At 46.9% G+C, this 20,015-nt stretch overlaps 1 protein-coding gene across 2 annotated transcripts in view; it reads right to left on the bottom strand.

The window, feature by feature from the left end:
• Positions 1-3,493: 3,493 nt before the first annotated feature.
• The window catches only part of LOC135904895 (CD9 antigen-like), a 110,633-nt gene continuing 94,111 nt past the window's right edge, over positions 3,494-20,015 (bottom strand). For both annotated transcript variants that reach the window (XM_065435885.2, XM_065435884.2), the window contains exons 4-7: positions 18,985-19,083; positions 12,770-12,997; positions 8,045-8,128; positions 3,494-6,374 (exon numbers count right to left, since the gene is read on the bottom strand). In XM_065435885.2, the coding sequence (XP_065291957.2) occupies positions 6,300-6,374; positions 8,045-8,128; positions 12,770-12,997; positions 18,985-19,083 (486 nt within the window). In that variant the 3' untranslated portion in view covers positions 3,494-6,299. The remainder of the gene's footprint in view (positions 6,375-8,044; positions 8,129-12,769; positions 12,998-18,984; positions 19,084-20,015) is intronic.

Raw genomic sequence — 20,015 nt, 5'->3', positions numbered from 1 at the left:
CTCAAAGTTCGTGATTTCTTTTTATAAAAATTACTAAATTTAGCGATAATTAATTATTGTGTAATATTTATTCTCGTCAATTGTAAAAGTATGTGTATCAGCCGAAATCATTAATGACGTGTCAACACGCAGAACTTTCAAGGACCTTCTTCATGCCCGCTTATAAATTTGCACAAGCTTTTGCAGCTTTCGTTTATCATTTTCTACGCTCATAACCTTCTTGCATGCGCGTTGCACATTTTGAGCATTTGAGCTATTTTTTGTTACCCCAAATGTAACCGCATTACATGGCCAGTGGAGCCGTAGTCCCAATCGCTATTCATTTTAATTTAGTTCTGCCAATTAGCTTTGTGCTGCCCGCCCGTAAAACCTACAGCGTGTATCCCTGGCTGGTACATGCAGGATATAATACCACCATATAATGAAGAACTACCAAAAGGACGTGGGATCATCCATGCGTAGGGCTATGAGCACACCCAGGCGGCGCTGTGAAAGCGCCCAGGCTAGAGTCACTCTAGCCCAGGCGCCCACGCCGCGTTTTTCGGTTTCGTTTAGTTCAGAATGCGTGAAGTTCGTGCGTCTGCTAGCGAATGTAAGCGATGCATGAAGAAACAGGAATAAACGTTTATTGAAACCCAGGAATTTCGCGTAGCGGGCAATCTCCTCAGCCCAGGACTCGGATGAATCTTGCTGCCGTCGTCGCAGCTGGTCCTCAGGGCGAGAGCTGGTCAGCTCTCTCTCCCGCTCCTCGCGAGACATAAATACGTCTAGGGTGAGATTACGCCGATAGGCCCGTACTAAAGCCCCTTTTGTACTACTACGACTACCGCTGTCCGCTACACTGGGGCGCGATCGGGAATCGTTGTTCGAAGCGCGCTAGTGAAAATCGGTCATGTAGTGGTTATAGTGGTCAGCTCACACCATATACGGTCACGATATGGCCATTTTCGAGCAGTTATCATTCCATCGTCGTCATCGCAGGGTTGCCGTCATGCCGTCGTGGTCATTAACGTCTTCATTTTGTCATTGTGATTCAACCATAGAGTTACTATATGGATATTATATAGATTACTATATGGATTCAACAGGCGGAGCCGCGGCATATCTGTCCGTGTAAACTGCACCTCGGTGCGGATTTCGGAGAATTTCGAGTATGAAACTTTCACCCGCCGTGGATGCTTAGCGGCTTTAGCGTTGCGCTGCTAAGCAGCAGGTCGCGGGATCAAATCCCGGCCACGGCTGCCGCATTTCGATGGGGGCTAAATGTAAAAACACCTGTGTACCTAAATTTAGGTGCACGTTAGAGAACCCCAGGTGGTCAAAATTAATCCGGAGTCCCCTCCTACTGCGTGTCTCATAATCAAATCGTGGTTTTGGCTCGTAACACCCCATAACTTAGTTTTTTCAAGTATGGAACTTTGACGCATGCATGGTACGTCACGAAGGACGGAACATTGTGAATTGAATAAGTTGACTGCGCAAGAGAAGTCTTGTAGACGCAGCTTCACCACGCTGCCGCTTTTGGCTACTGCTGAAGTTTCACAACGCCAAGTGCGCTGCAGTCAACAGTGATTGTGATGCTAGACTATTCGTTTCATGTGCCAACTCTTCTGACCCAAACTTCTCCTTAAATATGGACCAAGGATTGATTGGGACAAGCAACATGTCGCTTGAGCCGAGCACGGAGATTGCATCAGCTTCGCGTCGACCGACTACCAAGGTGCCCCAAGTTGTGCCTTCCATAGCGCGTGACAAATTTTTGGATGACTCAAATCCGTCGCAAATGATCAGACTTTTGAGTGACCCGGACATTTCATTTTGATTGGCGTACAATCCTAGCGTTGTCATGCAAATTGCATCGTATATTTCCATTGCTTATTTTTCATGCGGTACATTTACTGTGGATGACGTTAGCTGCAACCTTTCTATCTTCTCCATGGAATCTCCAACGTGGGTTGTGTGCTCGGATCTGGTAACACCGCGTGAAGGACAGATATGTGCTGCTCGTGAAGTGTAGCAAGTATATGTCCTTATTAGAGAACAGGGCCGCCATCTTGTACACGTTTGAAAAGTTGACCCATGGCCGACCTTCGTTTTCGCCTCACACAAAATTGGACGTTAACTTTTCGGAACAAAATAGCGGCCCATTAGGCGTTGGCTCTACCAGCGAGCATCGGCATTGTCCCGCGGCATAACCGAGTGAATGCAGAGTGCAGCGGAATATGAATTCTATGCAAGGAGGAAACCGGAGAGGAAGGTGCAGCAGAACCACGAGTCGGAGATGCGTCGTGTGGCGACGATAGCCAGAGTGGCACGTGTCTGTGAATCGCGCCCACGCGCTGCCTCTCGTGACCCCCAGATTAACAAGGCAGTCATGCCGCACTTCGCTCATTTCTAACATGCCGCACGAGACAGATTGTCCGCGCCAGCCAATAAATCTCGAAATGAAAACACCTGTAGAGCTGCGGTCAAGTTTCGCATTAGGGAGTATTGTAATCGTCGGTGAACTTTTTTTTGAACTGCTGCAATTTCGCAGTGGTGCGATCTGACGAACCAAACTTTGTGATGTTGGTTTGGAATAATTACGCAAGCTATTGTGTACGATTGAACTGTGCAGATTTTTTTTTTTTGCGTGTGCGTCTTAGGTTGACGTCCAGGCAATATGACTGCCGATTGCTGATGCCAAACAGCACCAAAGTTCAAGCACTGGGCTCAAAACACCTGCAATGAGACAATTATAGCTGTTGTGCTCGAGGAGCTGTGGAAGGCATTTCCAGTGCAACAGCCTAAGGTGGCCCCCAATTGCTGATGTCAAAGAAGAGTTCCAGCAATTGCTGCGAGTTCCAAAACTGTAGTCTAAAACCACCTCAGCCAAAAGCTATGACTTGTGCTGCTGCCATCTGTCAATGTCTTCCCCCTCCACACACACAATAAATAAAACAATGTATGCATGACAATATTGCTTTCACTATATTATATCATAGGCAGTGGCGTAGCAACAGGGGGGCGGGTCGTATACGTCTGAAGACATCCCTCTTTCCGCCGGCTACACGCGGGGATGGGGGTGACAGAAGACCCATGGGCCCCGGGTGCCAGACGACCTAGCTACGCCACTGATCATAGGTGCCAGCTGTCTTTAAACGAGATTTGAACGTGCCAAAAGAAATTTTGGGCAGTTAGTATCCCGTCTACACGATTTCCTATTGAGTGCATTGTAAAAGCACGTGCACAAGGGTGCATCAAGAAGTGCCTGCTGCTGCAGTTAGGCATTGCAACTTGTAGGATGTGTTGCCACACGTGACTTGTGTGTTAGCAAAAGTACTATGTTGGGAGTTAAGGCCAACAATTCTAAGAGTAAAGAAATTACACTCAGTAAAGGTTCTCTCTCACTGACTAAGCAAACGACAAAAACATGGAGAGGACTTTTCACACCAGCCATCTCTTTTACCGGTCTGCTATTCTAGATTTTTTTATTAAGGCAAACATTTGGACATTGTTTGTGGAATACAGGAAAACATGTTTATTGGTTTCACAATATTACATGGCTGTCAAACTTTCACAGTAATTAAAAAAAAAAAACGATGCACAACAGAGATCATAACAGTGTATACACTTGCACTCTTTTACATATTGCAAACACAGCACAGGAAATACTTTGCAAGAACTGTAGGACGATGAATAAACATGATACATACCATGTTTCGGCAACAGAGTTTTCGGATGCTACAAATGTACATAGCATACAAATACTCTAAAGCTGTAAAACAAATACTATTGTTGGGTGATATATTAGCAACATTTAGGCAGACCTGGTAACACTTTGAAATGCAAAAAGAAAAATAATAATAATAATAATGGCAATAATTAAGCGGACTTATTCACAACGAGATGATGCAAACAGTACTATATATAAGAGATGAACGAAACACATGAAACAAAGAACAGGGACATTAGCCCAGCAAGTGATGTGCAACTCATCATCCTTAGAAAAACACTGTGCGACTCTCTGAACCTTTGAGCAAAACGCATCCAAAATTTTTTGCTTCAAATCCTAAATTTGTGCCAATGCAAGAAGCGGCTCCAGCAAAAATACAGCGCAAATGAGGAGGTCACGTGTGCCCCGCCGTGCAGCCCTCTGGCTTTCCTGCGACACAATGTTCAAACATTGGCCCCGTGTGCTATATAACAGCTTTGTTCATCTGCTTCTGTAAATGGCCGAAGGTTCAACAGAGTATGATACAAAAATCTAGTGTCTTTCAATTCTCCCAAAAAATGGTGGTGCATCAAAGTTGAGTTCAAGCACTTCAAAACATGCACGGCAGTCCGTGTGTGGCAGCTTTTCAACATGAAATGTGCAACAATTATGCAGCGGCTTGTCATGCGCAGCGCAAAAGCCCAACAATTTCCAACGCCGGTTGCACAGCAGCGATTCCTGCAACACACTTCCTGGCTGTCTGCCATCGAGACATAAAGGCCTTACCATACTTTCCCAGCTCCGTAGAAAACGAGATGGAAATAAGACAAAGCAATGACAGCATTGCTAGCACTGTTAGAAGCATTACTGGCAATGACATTACTAAAGTGGGCATTACTTCGGCTTTGTTTGACACATTGTGCAGTAATGCAGCTAACATGCCCGTCACGTTACTTTCTGGCTGATGGCCTCAACGGCCGAGCTCTTCTATGACCAGGTAATTGCGACAAATCCCTAACGTTCTCCTGCCTCAAACCAGTATCCTGTACTGTCATGTTTCTTTAACTTCTTTTAATGTTTCAGTCGGAGGAGAGAATGACAAAAATTGGTGGGCTCTTCGCTGCTGCAGCACTGCCCTGAGAATATCCATCCACGAGTATGTAAGAATGCATTGTGCACTCCACCAGCAAAACAGCATCCTACAACATGCTAGCAGGGATTATGTACGCATATTATGATGTGTTCATAAAAAATAAATGCACATCCATCTAGTCAAGCAACAGTCGTTAGTGTAGCGTGATTGCGGTGCACTTTCTCCAACACTACACGCGCTCATGCACTATAAGTGCACTCCAAATGCACTCTAAGTACAGCCAGCAGCAGGCGAGAGTGCGCTTGTTCTCGCGAGCAAAAATAATCAGTTCGCGAAAGTGGGTGTGCCTCACAGAATGTACAAAAGAAAACTGACACAAAATAGAACGCATGTAGAGATTGGTGGCAGTTCAATCGAAAAGATGTGAGAAAGGGTCTTTACAACCATATACTCGTACAGTACATACAATTAAACAGTTGCGGCAGTCAATGACGTTGATCCCCTTAGCATCTCTGTCTCAGCGAGGTAACATTAGAACAGCCTCTTCTTTCTTTTTTTCAATGACAATCCCAACCTCTCTCTCTCTCGACGTTACCTTCTGCATTTGACGAGGCATGCTAATAGAGGAATAAAGCCTGCTAACAATTAAATCAGCAGGCTGACATGGTAGGCTTTCCATAGAAACTAAATCCTACTCAGAGTAAGCACTGGCTGCGGCAAGTAATTCTCGCAGATAAATGAGCATCTACCTTACAGCACGACTTCTTCGCATTTATGACAAGCCGTGTTAACAGTATACAAAATTAATGGGACACTGCAAATACAAACACACAGAAACTAGCATGAGGCATTGGCGCATGAAACTGTCCGTACTAGTATCACATAGTGGTTGTCTTGCTTGAAATGGCTCAGCACATGGCGCTGCTATGTAAATTGTTTCTTGGCATTAGCTGACTGAGCAAACAAGTGTGTGAGTTACACAAGGAAAAAGAACAGAAGAATTTACGAAATAGATGAATGGTAAGTTTGGTGACCTGTCTCTCAACAACTACGGCCAGTCAGCAAGGCAGTCAGAAACCCGTCACCTAATTTATGTCGGTGCTGGTATCGCCTCACCATTCATGGCTCAATACACAAAGTACTCAGATTTCAAAGCAAAACAGACAATAGCCTATGGATCTTTGTAAGGGCTTGACAAAGTGCTGCACGCAAGTAGTTCACCTATTCAAGAACAACCGTATGCCTGCAGATAGAAATGAGGCAACGATAGGGAGCAGCCCCACCTAGAAATATGCAGTTCACTGTGCTATTGTCAACAGTCGCATCCTCCGGCAGAGATGTGCACGAAAGCCCTGCAACGAGGCTGGAATACCTGGTGGTCCACTGTCCTGACCACTTCGAGTGAGAGAGATTGGGGGAGGCTAGGCGACATAGCAGTAAGGGGCCATGGAAGGCGCGAAACAGAAAAGGCGTCAGGCGCCGAGCACGAGGACAGCACAGGGGGCGCCGCATTCAAGCCTTGAAGCTGGTTCCACTGTCCCTCCGCACCGCGCAGCACAGCACCATGGTGGATATCAGGCCGAGGATCTGCAGAACAAACAAACAGAGCAATATTCAAAAGCACGGAACAAATGAGTGGCAATACGCAGCGCGCTCATTGTGAAGCTTATCTGTCAAAAAGTGGTAGTGATTTCCACGAGGCAGATGAAAAATGTTTGTAACAGTACTGGTTTTAACAGTACACGAATGCAACAGCGAGCAGCTACAGCACCGGAAGCTTTTGTGCATGTTCTATGGTAAACTAAACCTCTTACATAACTGCTGTCTGTGCTGAAAAAAAAAGGAACACAAAATCCCAAGAGAGAGGAAAAAGAAAAAAGTGAGCCCCTGCACATGATGTGCGCATCACTGCATTTCATGCTTATCTCCAGTTTCTATTCACCCTCCGAGACACGATGGAGGGGTGCAAGGGCTGTAAAAGGTCAGCAACGACAGTGGGCAACTTTCACTACACAAGTGCATTCGAATGACAAATTATTTGAAGTGCTAAGCTAGCGGCAGCATAGCCATGTTGCATGTTTTGATGGTCCAGGAACTTGTGCATGTTACAAGATGAATTGGCAAATTGGTTAGTTCGAGGCTTGCACCTCTATTCCATTCATGATGGCTGCAAAGTCGTTCGAGAAACGCAGAATATCAAATACAGTGTACTCCGTGAAGGACAACTTAGGCAGCGATACATTTCTTTCCGAGATGAGTGATGGTAAATTGTTCAGGTAGAATTCTTTTTTTATAGCGAAATTGGCGACATGCTGGTTTTTTTTCCTCGTAGTAAAATGTCAGAATCGTGCCAGCACGGCAACTAAATAAAGTAACGACTTCATTTCGTCCCCGAGAAAAGGTTTCTTTAAATATGCATGAAAGTGTTGTTGAGAGCCGCTGCAATCTTCCCACAAATGCTGTTTCCTGACATAGCTTCAGCCATGTCTTATAGTGTTGGCCAGCGTAGAACTAGGGGCTGCATGCCTTCTCTGTATGAGATCACAATCTATGAACAAAGTAGTACCTTCACTGCAAAAAACAGCAACACTCTCAGCGTTAAACCTTGTAACAACATTAAACCCTGCAGTGCATCACTGGGTGGTCACAGAAACCATTGAGTTTCCAAATTTAGGGACAAGTGGTGGACAGCGAAACCACCAAATTTTGCGACTGTATCTTGCATTTTCACACTTTAGCGAGAGCAGGCATTGGCTGGCTAGCCTGCAATGTCTTGAGCATTTGGCGTTTCAAGATATCCCTACATGAAGTAATGCCAGCACTGATAGTGGCATTGTACCTACTCGGCCAGTCGAGCAATAGCCTGTACAGAGGGCTACACTTTCAGCAAATGGTGTACTCACACCGGCAATTGACAGCGGTCCTGTGACCAACCACGCTTGGCAACCAAGGAGCAACTCATGGTTACCGATGTTCCCACCGGCAAGCATGGCCTATCCGCTGCCACACAGAAATGTCTCGCGATTGTTGTCATTCACGTCTGCTCTATGCGCCGTTGCCACATCGAATAAATGTTAGTGCATTCCAACATCCTGCTGCTGTGCTGCTCATTTGCTCAATAGCTATGCGACAGCAGTCACACAACTGAAAAAACTAGCAGCTGAGTGACCAATCCAAAACAGTCACTGTGCGAACAACTTGGTTGCAGAACCTTTGCAAGTCACCGGTGTGACTGAGCCCTAAGTCTTTACACTCACCTGCAACACTGCAATTCCCAGGCCAATGCAACAAACAAGGACAAGATTGTTGTACAGGCCATTCCAAAGAGCCGTTCCACAGCCCTGTAGATGGGAAAAAAGAAGTGGGCAGTCAGCAAAGGCAACATGACATGCAATGTTTTGTGACTACACTCAAAACTCATTATAACGAAATCGGATATAATGAAATAATGGGTATAAGTGAAATTCCCCTTGAAATCCCCATAGAGATCCATGTACGTAAAACCTCGTTTTAATGAAGTGACGTTATCCTGCCAATGGGTATAACAAACTAGATTCGCCTCCGATACCAAAATATAGCGGACCGTTACGCAATGAGTACATCACTTTCCATGGGATTCGGTACTCGTTCGCAGTGGCAGTTCAGAACTCCCGCGTGGCCGAAGTGTGAAACTTTAATTGCATTATGGGGCTGTACATGCCAAAACAACATTCGGATTATGAGGCATGCCATAGTGGCAGACTACGGATTCATTTAGACACCCTGGTGTTCTTTAACGTGCACCACCTAAATCTAAGTGCAATTGTGTTTTTGCATTTCGCTCCAGTCAAAATGCGGCTGCCACGGTTGGGACAGAACCCACGACCTCGAGCAATGCCATGGCCGTCAAGTTACTGCGCAGGGCACAGAAGGAAGCGTTAATTTGATGTGCAACCGCTTCCATAGCGTATGCTACACCCTACGGTGTTTATCTTTCAAAAATAGCGAAAGTGTACTATACCGTACATTCAGTTTCCCCACAATCGCTGTTTCCTCACCGTCTCGCACCATCTTTTCCCTCTCCTACTTTTGCCCCCTTCATGGGAACTACAACAGAACTACGGAAGCAGCAGCAGCACAAAAGTCGAAGGAAGAGGTAAAGAAAGTGAAATTTGCTTTGCAAAAATTTCCTTGCCTGAAATGAGTTAGCACATTACCAGGCTACCCCGAAACGGGACGTTTGTATTGAATGACAGCTAGGGAACTTGTTAAGCAGAAGTTATCAATCCTGTGTATTAATTCACTCAGGAACTGGTGCGCCTCAGCGCAACAGCCACGACTCTCCAGCAGCAGAATCATTCGGAACAGTCTGCACTTGCATTGGTTACTCGCCCTCGAGACTTCAAAGTGCTGTTATGCATTACATTCGAACGCAAACTATTCGTAAGTTTTCAATAGTGAATTCTGGAATCGAATACATCTGAATAGCAAACGCCATTCGATGAGACATACCGTATTTATTCGCGTATAACCCGCACCAAAATGTGAAAAAACGCGTTTAAAAAGTGGGGGTGCGGGTTATCTGCGAATTTTTTACTTGGGAGGGGGGGGGGGGGGGTCGGCTTCACCGCAATGTGCGGCGGCCTCCCCGTGTAGTCCGCCATCCCCATCGTCATCGACGCTTGTCAAGCCGATGAAGGGCCAACGAAAGGCCAGCCGGGCCAGCATTGTTGAGCCTCGCGTTAGGCGCTGTTTAGTGTACTTACCCCAGTTTGCACTGTTTGCCTGCTTTGTTTTGGCATCATGAGTGCGACTCGACGGCAGTGTTTCACAGCGAAAGAGAAGCTAAAGATTATAGCCGCCGCCGAAGAAATCGGCAACAGAGCTGCTGCAAGACAGCATGACGTCGACGAGTCGTGCATTCGCGACTGGAGGAAGAAAAAAGAGAGTCTCGAAGCAACGAACCGGGACAGGCGAGCGTTTCGGGGTCCGAAGACTGGCGCGTACCCCCACCTCGAGACGCAGCTTGCGAAGTTCATTGAGGAGCAGAGAAGTCGTGGCCACGCTGTTTCGACTGAGATGGCGCAAAGGGAAGCCCTGAAGTTGGCCCGGGAATTGAACATTCCACGTGAGTTTCGTGCAAGCCGTGGATGGCTCCAGCGCTTCATGCGAAGACATGGATTTTCTATGCGGCGGCGAACAACCATGTGCCAGCGGCTTCCTGAAGCCTACGAGGAAAAGTTGTTGAACTTTCAACGATATGTTATCGCACTTCGGAAGGAGCACAGCTATTTGCTGTCTCAGGTGGGAAATGCTGATCAAACACCTGTGTACTTTGAGATGCCGATGGACACGACCATGGAAAAAAAGGGCTCCAAATCAGTCAGCGTGCTGACCGGCGGAAATGCCAAGCTGCGCTGCACAGTCATGCTATGCGCTTTGGCTGACGGCACGAAACTGCGCCCGTATGTCATTTTCAAACGCAAGACGCTACCTAGCATTCCACTGCCCCCAGGAATCGTTGTGCGTGCGGAAGAAAATTCGTGGATGAACAGTGGCCTAGTCGGTGACTGGCTTCGAGTAATCTGGGAGCGAAGACCAGGTGCCTTGCTGGCACGCCGGTCGATGCTCGTACTAGATTCCTTCAGAGGCCACTGCACTGATGCGGTGAAGGCTCGCCTTGCCGAGACCAGCACCGACCTCGTCATAATACCTGGCGGCATGACGTCCATGCTACAGCCACTCGACGTGTGCCTGAACAAGCCGTTCAAGGCACACGTGAAGCGGCTGTATGCCCAGTGGATGGCCGACGGCCTTTACGCCCTCACACCGACGGGACGCGTGCGAAGGCCTGATATTCCATTGCTGTGCCAGTGGATCGTGGATGCGTGGAAAGCGATACCGGCCGATTTGGTGCGCAAAAGTTTTAAAAAATGTGCGATCAGTAATAGTTTGGATGGTTCCGAGGACGACTACGTCTTTGAGAGTGGCGATGAAGCCTCGGATGGCAGTAGTGAGAGCGGCGACGATTAAGAATCGGATAACCAGTGACGTGGTGGCGGTCGTTTGAATAAATGTTCTGAAAACGAAATGATCACTGAGTGTGAGTTGCATCTTTCTAGCGCTCATTTTTTTTTTCAGGTAAACGTGCGGGTTATACGCGAGTTTTTTTGTTTTTTTTCGCCGAGTTCAAAGTTAGGGGTGCGGGTTATACGCAGGGGCGGGTTATACGCGGGTAAATACGGTATGTGTCTACTTCATTTCACCTGCTGGCACATCTTTACTTCCCAGTCTCCCTGATTCAGCCCGAGTATATAAGTATAATCTTTTCCCCCTACGCTATTGTTATATTGGCATCCAATCATAGCCGTGATTCCTTCTTTCCAAAAACTGATTGGCCCAACTGGGGCTGGTTCCATCTAGGGTGCACCAGAATTGTAGTAGTATTCTAGTCCCATCTGTGATAAGGCCTCAAGCCCCAGGCCATCGCTTGAAACTGCTGTGTGTGATCCCATGAGTGGGTCTCTTCTCTTGTGGATTTGTTGGCGGCACACAATTAATGCAGCTGTCTACAGCTGCTTGCTGCAAGCTGTTGCTCAATCCCACTCATGGGGCCTCAGCGAACATTGTTTAACTGCGCGAACACACGAACCACAAAGACAGAGAGGGACAAGGACGGGCGCAGACTTGCAACTAAAGTTTATTCCACAATGTACACATACAAGTACACAGCCGACATGCACCACTTTCTTGTACCTTTGTTTTTCTTTTTTTCGCGCACGCGCAGTGGTGCATGTTGATGAAACCCCAGTGTTCTTTCGAATGCCGCCACAGATGACACACTTAAAGGTGATAATTGTGCCATTGGCAAGAAGAGCAAGGTCAGAATGACCAAACATCTTGAGAACGGACATTAATGGAAGTTACTCAATGACTGCCCTTCATTATAGACATATGCATGCTTTTAACAACCTGGAATCTATGATTATTTGGTTGCAATTGAAGAATTAAAGCACGCTTACTGATAACTACAAAAATGAGCTTTTACCATTTCGTTGGCTTATTCTTACGTGTCCACGTTTTACGAACACTCAGCTATAACAAATGCATCCTGTGTGATACAGTCTAGGCTCATTACGATGGACCCACGTACAACAGACTTTCAGATATAATGGATCATATTTCAGCCTTAGTTCGTTCTACCTATTTTATTAACACAATGAAGTTTGCATTTAACGGACTGCGCTACAACAAACTATTGGCTACAGTGGACAAAATCAGCAGCAATTTTTTTTCGAGATCAGGCTTATAAAACATACTTCTGCGTGTCGACACAGACTGACTGACTTGCGAGGGTCAGCCAACGATCGCGGCTCAATATCACGCGCGAGAGAGAGGACGGTGGGGAGGAAATGCGCCGTCTTCTTTTGTCTGGGAGGGAGGAGGGGGTCAAGAGAGAAGGCGGTTCTACTCCGGCGGCTGCTGCTTACGGCGTGGGAGCCGTATATTGAAAGCGATCTGCCATGTGGACAAAGGGTGCCCAGTGCCGGTAGCTTCGTATGCACTGTGCTAAGTTTAGTTTGCGTTGAAGCGAGAGACAGCACGAAGGTCAATTCGTCTGCGGCTGCTGCTGCACTTATCTTGCTTAATTTGCTATCGCAATCAATGCCTCACCTTTCGGGCGAAACTGCAACTTTCTTTGTTCGTTTTGTACTTTCAGCGTTCGTCACTCACTCTTTGCAATAAAGTTGTTAGACATCGCGAACAAAGTTTCGGAAGTGAGGCATTTTGGAAATTACGGACTTCAGATAAAACCGACGGTTTTTGCCGGACTGTCAGGGTCTGTTGTAATGAGAGTCGACTGTAGTGGTGTTTGTTGTAAGTGGGCACAACTTAACAGGTTAAACAAGGTTAGGTTAGGTTAGGGTTAGGTTAAGGTTAGATGCATGGGAAAACACACTTGCAGGTTTTGTGCCTGCAAAATGAAATGGGGTGGTGCCAACCTGTGGGTGCAGGCCATGCAGCTGCATCCCTACTCCGCCAAACTGCCGATTGACTTCGCAGGAGGCCGAATCTTCCTCGACGCAGCACGACTTCGGCACCTGGTATATCCCCAGGGCCCGGATGCCAGCCTCCACGCCCGCTTCCACAATGCCACCCTGTTCTGATGGCTTCTGGTTGATACGGGCTGAGGCCCAGTCCTGCGGGCCCTCCACTCCACAGCAGCGCAGCTGAAGGAAGGTGCCAACGCAGGTGAGTACCACGAATGACAGAAGAACGAAAGAACTCGTTAAATGGAGGCACTACAGAGATTTTTCAATTCCAAACTCGCATTGAAGATTCCATACATGACGCTAATGGTCTATTCGGCCACGTTCCAGAGCTCTAATTCATAGGAGTCAACAGACAAAAAAGAAAAAAGATGTGAAAAAGTTAGACGTGCACCAGTGCTGCTCACAACTACCAAACTAACTACCAATGACCAAACTCAAATGAAGTAAATGTTGCATTTACAGCCATTAGCTCACTCACCACAGATTCTGTCCCTCAATATACATATTTTTTTCTTTCTTCAGATTTCCTTGATTAAATTTTTGGCAGTTGCAAGTAGTGCTAGTGTACGGCTGCCTTTGTCACATCCCTTGTCTACTGGCTTGTGTATTGGTTGGTATACCTTCAAAGGTAATGACACACTAACTTGCCCAGATTGTGGTTCTCTAAAAGTCCGCTTCTACAGTGCAGACGAGAAGACCGTGACAACTCTATCAGCACTCATACGAGCCGGTGCATGTGTCAAGTTAATATTCAAATGTTTCTGATGGGCTCTGCCTTATGATCTCCTTCGTTCATATTTTACCCTCTAGTATACTGCACGAGTTCAGCACTTCCTTACTGCACACAACTGGTGTGCAGTAAACTTGGCTGGAAACGAACACAAAAGATAGACAGACACATTGTCGTATTCCCCTCAGACGATTCGGCAGCAGAATGATGGCTTCGTTTCATTTTCAACTGCTGCCATGCCCGCTGTGTGCACGCAGACTATCGTTTCTGCTATGTGGCTGCATGTATTGTCACCCGTAGTGTTTACCTGTTTTGACTTTTTGCCAGTGACTGTCCGATCCTTTTCAACCAACAAAGAATTGGCTTTGCATAAAACTTTACGTAGGCTTCTTTAAGCAGCTTCTCTCCTGATGCATCATCCACAACCTAGACGACACCACGAAGCTGCCTGCTGCCATGACCTCTTCAATTGAAAGAAAGAAAAAAAAAGAGTTGCGACATATCTGTCGTGCTCTCCTGTTCTGTGCTCAATTTATTACTCTACGCACCTCGGCACTATTGGCCTGTCAGCACTGTTGCAGTATAGCAGACGGTTACAGTACATTTAAGTGAGCGAGATCAAATCACTACTTATTCTGAGGGATGGTAACATTAAGTCTCACGCTTCCAACATGAATCAAGATTTGTTCGTTTTGCTCTAAGCTTATGTCCACGAAGTCTATTTCAACATCAAGAAAGGGAAATGTCATGCGTTGCCAAATTCTATAGCTGCAAAATGTTCAGGTACTCTTTTTTCGCACCTGTAACAGAAACAAGGAACAAGCTGCTGGACCGAGGGCAGATCAGTGCAGCCTGTAGATTCATTCGCGACAAAGATGACAATTTATTCCTGTGATGGTAAAGCAGATATGTAACACACAAATGCAGCAGCATGAGCTGACCGCTCTAAACTAAGTCGAACCTACATGTAACGATCCCAGATATAATGATCTATCGGTTATAGCGACCACATTTCAGCACCTTTGCGATTTTTCAACCCTGCCTATTGCTACGTTTCGCCTACGATGCGCGGTATAGCCGGCGCGGATGCAACGGACGCCGGCACTTCGTTCGAAGCGGCGGACATTTTGGCCCGTTCAGCGCTGCCGCAACGCTTCCTGCCAAGCGCGTCCAGGCATGTTTCAATGCCATGTGTCTTTGAGTGTGTGCGTGTGTGTACGTACATGTTGGTGCCCACGCTGGTCAAAGCGCGGCAGCCAAGGAGAGGAGCTCCCCAACTGTGAAGCGAGGAGGTCTGATCGGCGCCGGCCCGGCGGATGCGCCACTACTCGTCTCAACGTGTCCGTGCGCCGCCATCATCTGCACCCCATCCGGAGCCGTTCCTTCTTGCTAGGCAGGAACTAGGCAGTAGCAAGGAACTAGGCAGTAGTATAAAAGGGGAAAGAGCCTGGCATGGCTTAGTGAGGGTTGTGTCGTGCTTGCTGACTGAGCGGTTGAGTTTCGGCGTAGTTCTAACGCTTGCTGGGAACGAGAACAAAAATGGCAACTCTCCCAAAGTCGCTTTGCACTGTCCTGTGTGAACCTGAACGTGAGAACGAGGCCTTCTCGGTGCACTGCGCTCAAGAAACGCCGAGGGACGACCAACTTCGGTTATGAGCACCATCGAGCGACATCCCTCCTGACAGCGGATGCAGTCCCGTGACCATCGGGATCCCCTTCTCCAGGCGGGGTCTGTTACGTTTCGCCTACGACGTGCGGCATAGCCGGCGCGGACGCAACGGACGCCGGGGCTTCGTTAGAAGCGGTGGACATTTTGGCCCATTCAGCGCTGCTGCAACGCTTCCTGCCAAGCGCGTCCAGGCATGTTTCAATGCCACGTGTCTTCGTGTGTGTGTGCATACATGTTGGTGCCCACGCTTCTCAAAGTGCGGCAGCCGGAGAGAGGAGCTCCCCAACTGTGAAGCGAGGAGGTCTGACCGGCGCCGGCCCGGCGGATGCGCCACTACTCGTCTCAATGTGTCCGTGCGCCGCCGTCACGTGCGCCCCATCCGAAGCGCTCGACTCCGAGAGTATAAAAGCAGCTGCCCCCGGACGCCAAGAGAGAGGCTCCGATTTCTTCCATCGAGTAACATGCTCTCCCGTCTCTCCACCTCGGTCGACCTGACCGGCCGCTCTTTTGCGATGCTATAATAAACAAGTTGTTCTGTTAGCAGTTGACTCATCCTTTGCCAGCACCTTCGGATGCTTCCAGTTGTGCCCCAGGCCGCCAGGCCAACGCTACCCTTGGGGGTTGTGACCCAGATGCAACACTATTGAAACTACTTCCAGATATAACAAACATTTTTTTTAACATCGCTGTGCTGTTACAATGAACAGAAGGTGCACACGAAGTACTAAGGCACGGAACACTGAAACGCAACCAAACTGGGTGCTCAGCAGGGCGGGCGCGCTTCACTCCAGTCAAACAGCTTTGATGATAACGACTTCTTAGATGAGCGAGCGACCACTGCGTGCGGATTTCAAAGCCGCAAAGAAGGTTGCTCACTTTTAGGCAAGCCTCCAGGGGGGAGGAGGAGGCGTACAGCGTAAACAGCATGGCCAGGGGTGCGCACCGGTGCAATATTGGATGCCATGGCGATACAATCTCGTTTTTTGCAGAGTTGTCCGTGCAGTACCACGCGCATTACACCTATTTCAGCAATTTTGAATGACTAGCTATGTCCTTTCACCGTGGGATCAACGTCCGCTCATGTGTTCCTTTCTTTACTGTCGATATCCATCTGGCCCGAGTTGGCATGCTATTGCCAAACAATGTTGCAAAGGATCGGCGGTTACTAAGACATTATCAGGAGATCACGGTTCGGCAATGCTTCATTTACACGGTTCCGATTGCTGATAATGGTCTACCTTTCAAAGATTTCTTCTTTTCCTTTCTTTATTTTGCCCAAAGCGACATAGATAATGTAATTTCATGTCTCTTATGTGGCTAACGTGTAGTTGTAATTTGGTGACCCTGATGTCCAAGACCTCTGCCAAATGGCAGCATCATGCCGAAGCAGTTTCCGAAGTTTACGTTCCGGCCAGCTATAATGCCTTGATCTCTTTACAGAATACGGTCAAGTACTGCTGGTAGTAAAATATACTGTAACCTCTTGAATAAAAAAATGCGGCTATGCTTGTAGTTCTGGAATTACAGGTGATCAGAACCAGGCGCTGTTTCGAAATAGCTATACAACGACACTTTTCATACATTAATCACACATTTCTAACTGAAATATGCAGCTAGCTGCAGGAACAAAAATGACACCAAAATCTGGTTTTCGCACCAAAGTGCTGCTGAATTGCAGCTGCTGACGCCAGCTTCAGTGCAGTTATTTTTTTAGGGAGAGTCCATGTATCACGAACTACAGATATAACAACCACTTTTCACAGACCTATCTGGTTTGAGACACTAGAAAACGTTTCTTTTGTTCGTAAGTTCTGTTTGCCATTGACTGGCTGTCTTTGCTGGAAATATGTCCAACATCTGCTCTTACGAGCAGTTCTGGCATAGGTGTGTGTGTGTGTTTGTGCGGGTGAGAGAGAGAGAGAGAGAGTACTGGTCTAGTTTTCCATCGACAATGTATATGCTCTTGTGAAGAAGTACACAAAAAGGACCGAGCGCAAGAGCAGACGATATTGCGGCGGTCCTCAACAAGAGAAAAAGAAAGAGGAAGGAGGCTCGTGCGGCGCAGGAGAAGGGGCTCGCGCAACGGAGATCGTTCGGAACGCCGACGCGACTAGGGCCACCGGGCCTTAGGAACCGACATCTCCTGGCGAGGTTCACCTGACCGGGCGTCCGTCTTCGGGACTGGGAACGCCTCAGGTCGCTGCCTTGCACGAGACCCGGAACGGCCTGCTGCGGCCTCGAACCCGCTTCTACGCGCGAGGTTCGGGTGACCGGGCGTCCGTCATCAAAATGAGCGCCTGGGGCCTGCTCGAGACTCCAGAGTGGCCTGTTCGCGTCCACGGAGCTGCGGGCCGTCCACCTTTTCCTGCCCCGTGCTGCTGCGTCAGCTCTACCACCACGCCGGTCATCACTCGACGAACAAGCGTTTCACGTCAAGGACTCCACGTGTCACCACACTCCAGACTTAACCACAACCTCGTGAGACTACATTATTTCCTACTTACGAACAACCTTGTATGTGTGGGTCTAGGTTAAGACATTTTTTTTCGTGTTCACGTGCCGTCTAATATAATTGTGTGTTTGTTCATCATGCACAGTCTCCTCCATCTTCCTTGCGTCACACGCTTTGCAACGTGACGATCCTAATAACATCACAGCTCTATTACCCATTTGAAAGAAAGGATAAAAGTATTTTAGTTTTTGCTCTGGTACTCTTTCACACAGGTCCTATTTCCTTCTTGAAACGTACCTATAAAAAGTGCATATATGAAATGATGCTTTATTTTTATTTCTTCAAGTCTATATGTTATAGTACCTCAACTATGCACGACATGACCCCTATCACTATGCATGACATGGCCACAAGCCTGTGTAAAGCAAGTTTGAGGTTATTCATATCACTGGGATTATATTGGGTCTAAGTAAGGGCACATACTTTTGCTCAAGAGAAATCGAAACTCGCCAACCCTGCGTACAAAGAAATGAACACAACATAAATAAATGTGCTACACTAAGGCCATTTTCATATCACGTAGCCTGTAATGTTAATGCACTAAATGTTGTATTGGCAAATTATACCAATGAACTATGAATGCGACACAGATGGTGACAATGTTGCATACCACATAGCTACTGATTTTGCTGGTACCAATGGTAATCTAACCACCAACCACTGAGAAAGCGAAAGGCCGTAGTAGAGCTTGACAAAGGCTAAAATTAATACTGCCTACTAAGAAAAGACAGCACTGCAGATCGGCGAGTCAATCACACCCACAAGTCATATGGTTAAATTCAGAGCAGGAAACCTTAGAAAAACAGCAGGGGGCAGGAGGCTGCAACGTGTCACGTTCAGTACAGTACGAAGGGATGAAATCACTGATGTGTTTTGCAGTTTTCCTGCAATTATCACTGTCTTTCAGGCCCCAACTGTTCCATACATTTGACTTGTTCCTGTCATACTTGGTTGAGAACCCTTATTTCAACTGGGAAACTATTGCTTGCATTTTAGAACAGTACAAATTTCAGATGCTTGTGGTGTGCTATCTTTCACATGGATTTTGTTAGCAAAGTAATAATAATATTAAAAAAAGAACAGACCACAACATTTTCTAAAGCGCATGTGACTGTTGAATTTACACCATTATAGTGTTGACTGGCCAAGGCCATAGGGCTCATTGAATTATGGAGCACCTCTGCTGGTGGCAGACACTACAGTGCGCCCAATGCGCAAGACAGGAAAAAAGAAAAGGTTTGTTGTGTGCTTACATCATGCTGCATGGTGTCGATGGTCTTGGTGATGACGTCGGACACAGAGTAGTCCTTATGCATCATGTGCTGCACCTGGCCTTTCACTGCTTTCTCAAACTGCAAGAACAAGTCGCAAAGGGGAGCCACAATCAGACTAGAAAATAGACGAAGGATGGCTAAAGCTACGGCTATACCAAAACAGTTTTTGCCACAATCTGGGAAAAACCACTTGAGTGCTGAGCAGGTTGCTCACCCAAGGCTTCTTCATTGCATTGTATCAAAGGAGCTATGTACCACCATTTCTTTTTCTCAAGTGTGTCTCGTTTCGGCTTCACTGCTACATGCACATCATACTCACTCATGTTGTTCCATTACTGTGCTCACTGTGGCTACAAGATTTTCAATGTTGACCTTGTATCCATTCTCAATTCCATGATGCAATTAGTATGCTGACAATTTTTGGTTACTTTTCTTTCTGATGTAACAGTTCAACGTCTGCCTTGGCTTCTGCGCATTGTGGGGATTGAGATGCCTTCCACAACTCACCCCTAGCTCATGCGTGGTGATAGCCTTTTGCCAAGTTTGATCTCCGAGAAACGACTGCCTCAGCGGCATGGTAAGTGGACATGGTTGGTGTGTTGGAGCTACTTTCCTGCACAAACTGTGCTTTGCCATTCCAGATCCGAGTCAGATTTGTGAGTGCACGTCACCGGCATGGTTCTGGCTAATCCTGCTGTAGCACCCTTTGTGATAAGCTAAGCATGACACATTTCACTGGTGACACTTTAGATCAATGAGTATTCTATTAATACAATGAGACTCAATATGCAGGATCTCGGACAATATAGGTTACAGCAAAGTGAATATTTGTTTGCTCAGCAGTTCCTAGTTACATACAGTAGAACTTCGTCGATATGATCCCATTTCATACGATTTGTCAATGCCAAAATTTGCAATCAAGAACACAATAAGTTACCCAATACAGTTATGCTTTCTTAATGGTTAATTAGTTCCCAGAAAATAAGATCTTTTGGCACTAACATTCAGTA

The sequence above is a fragment of the Dermacentor albipictus genome, chromosome 3 (genome assembly GCF_038994185.2).
Source record: "Dermacentor albipictus isolate Rhodes 1998 colony chromosome 3, USDA_Dalb.pri_finalv2, whole genome shotgun sequence".
NCBI classification, from domain to species: Eukaryota; Metazoa; Arthropoda; class Arachnida; order Ixodida; family Ixodidae; genus Dermacentor; species Dermacentor albipictus.
Note: the sequence above shows the minus strand (reverse complement) of the source record. Positions and strands in the feature narration are given on the sequence as shown.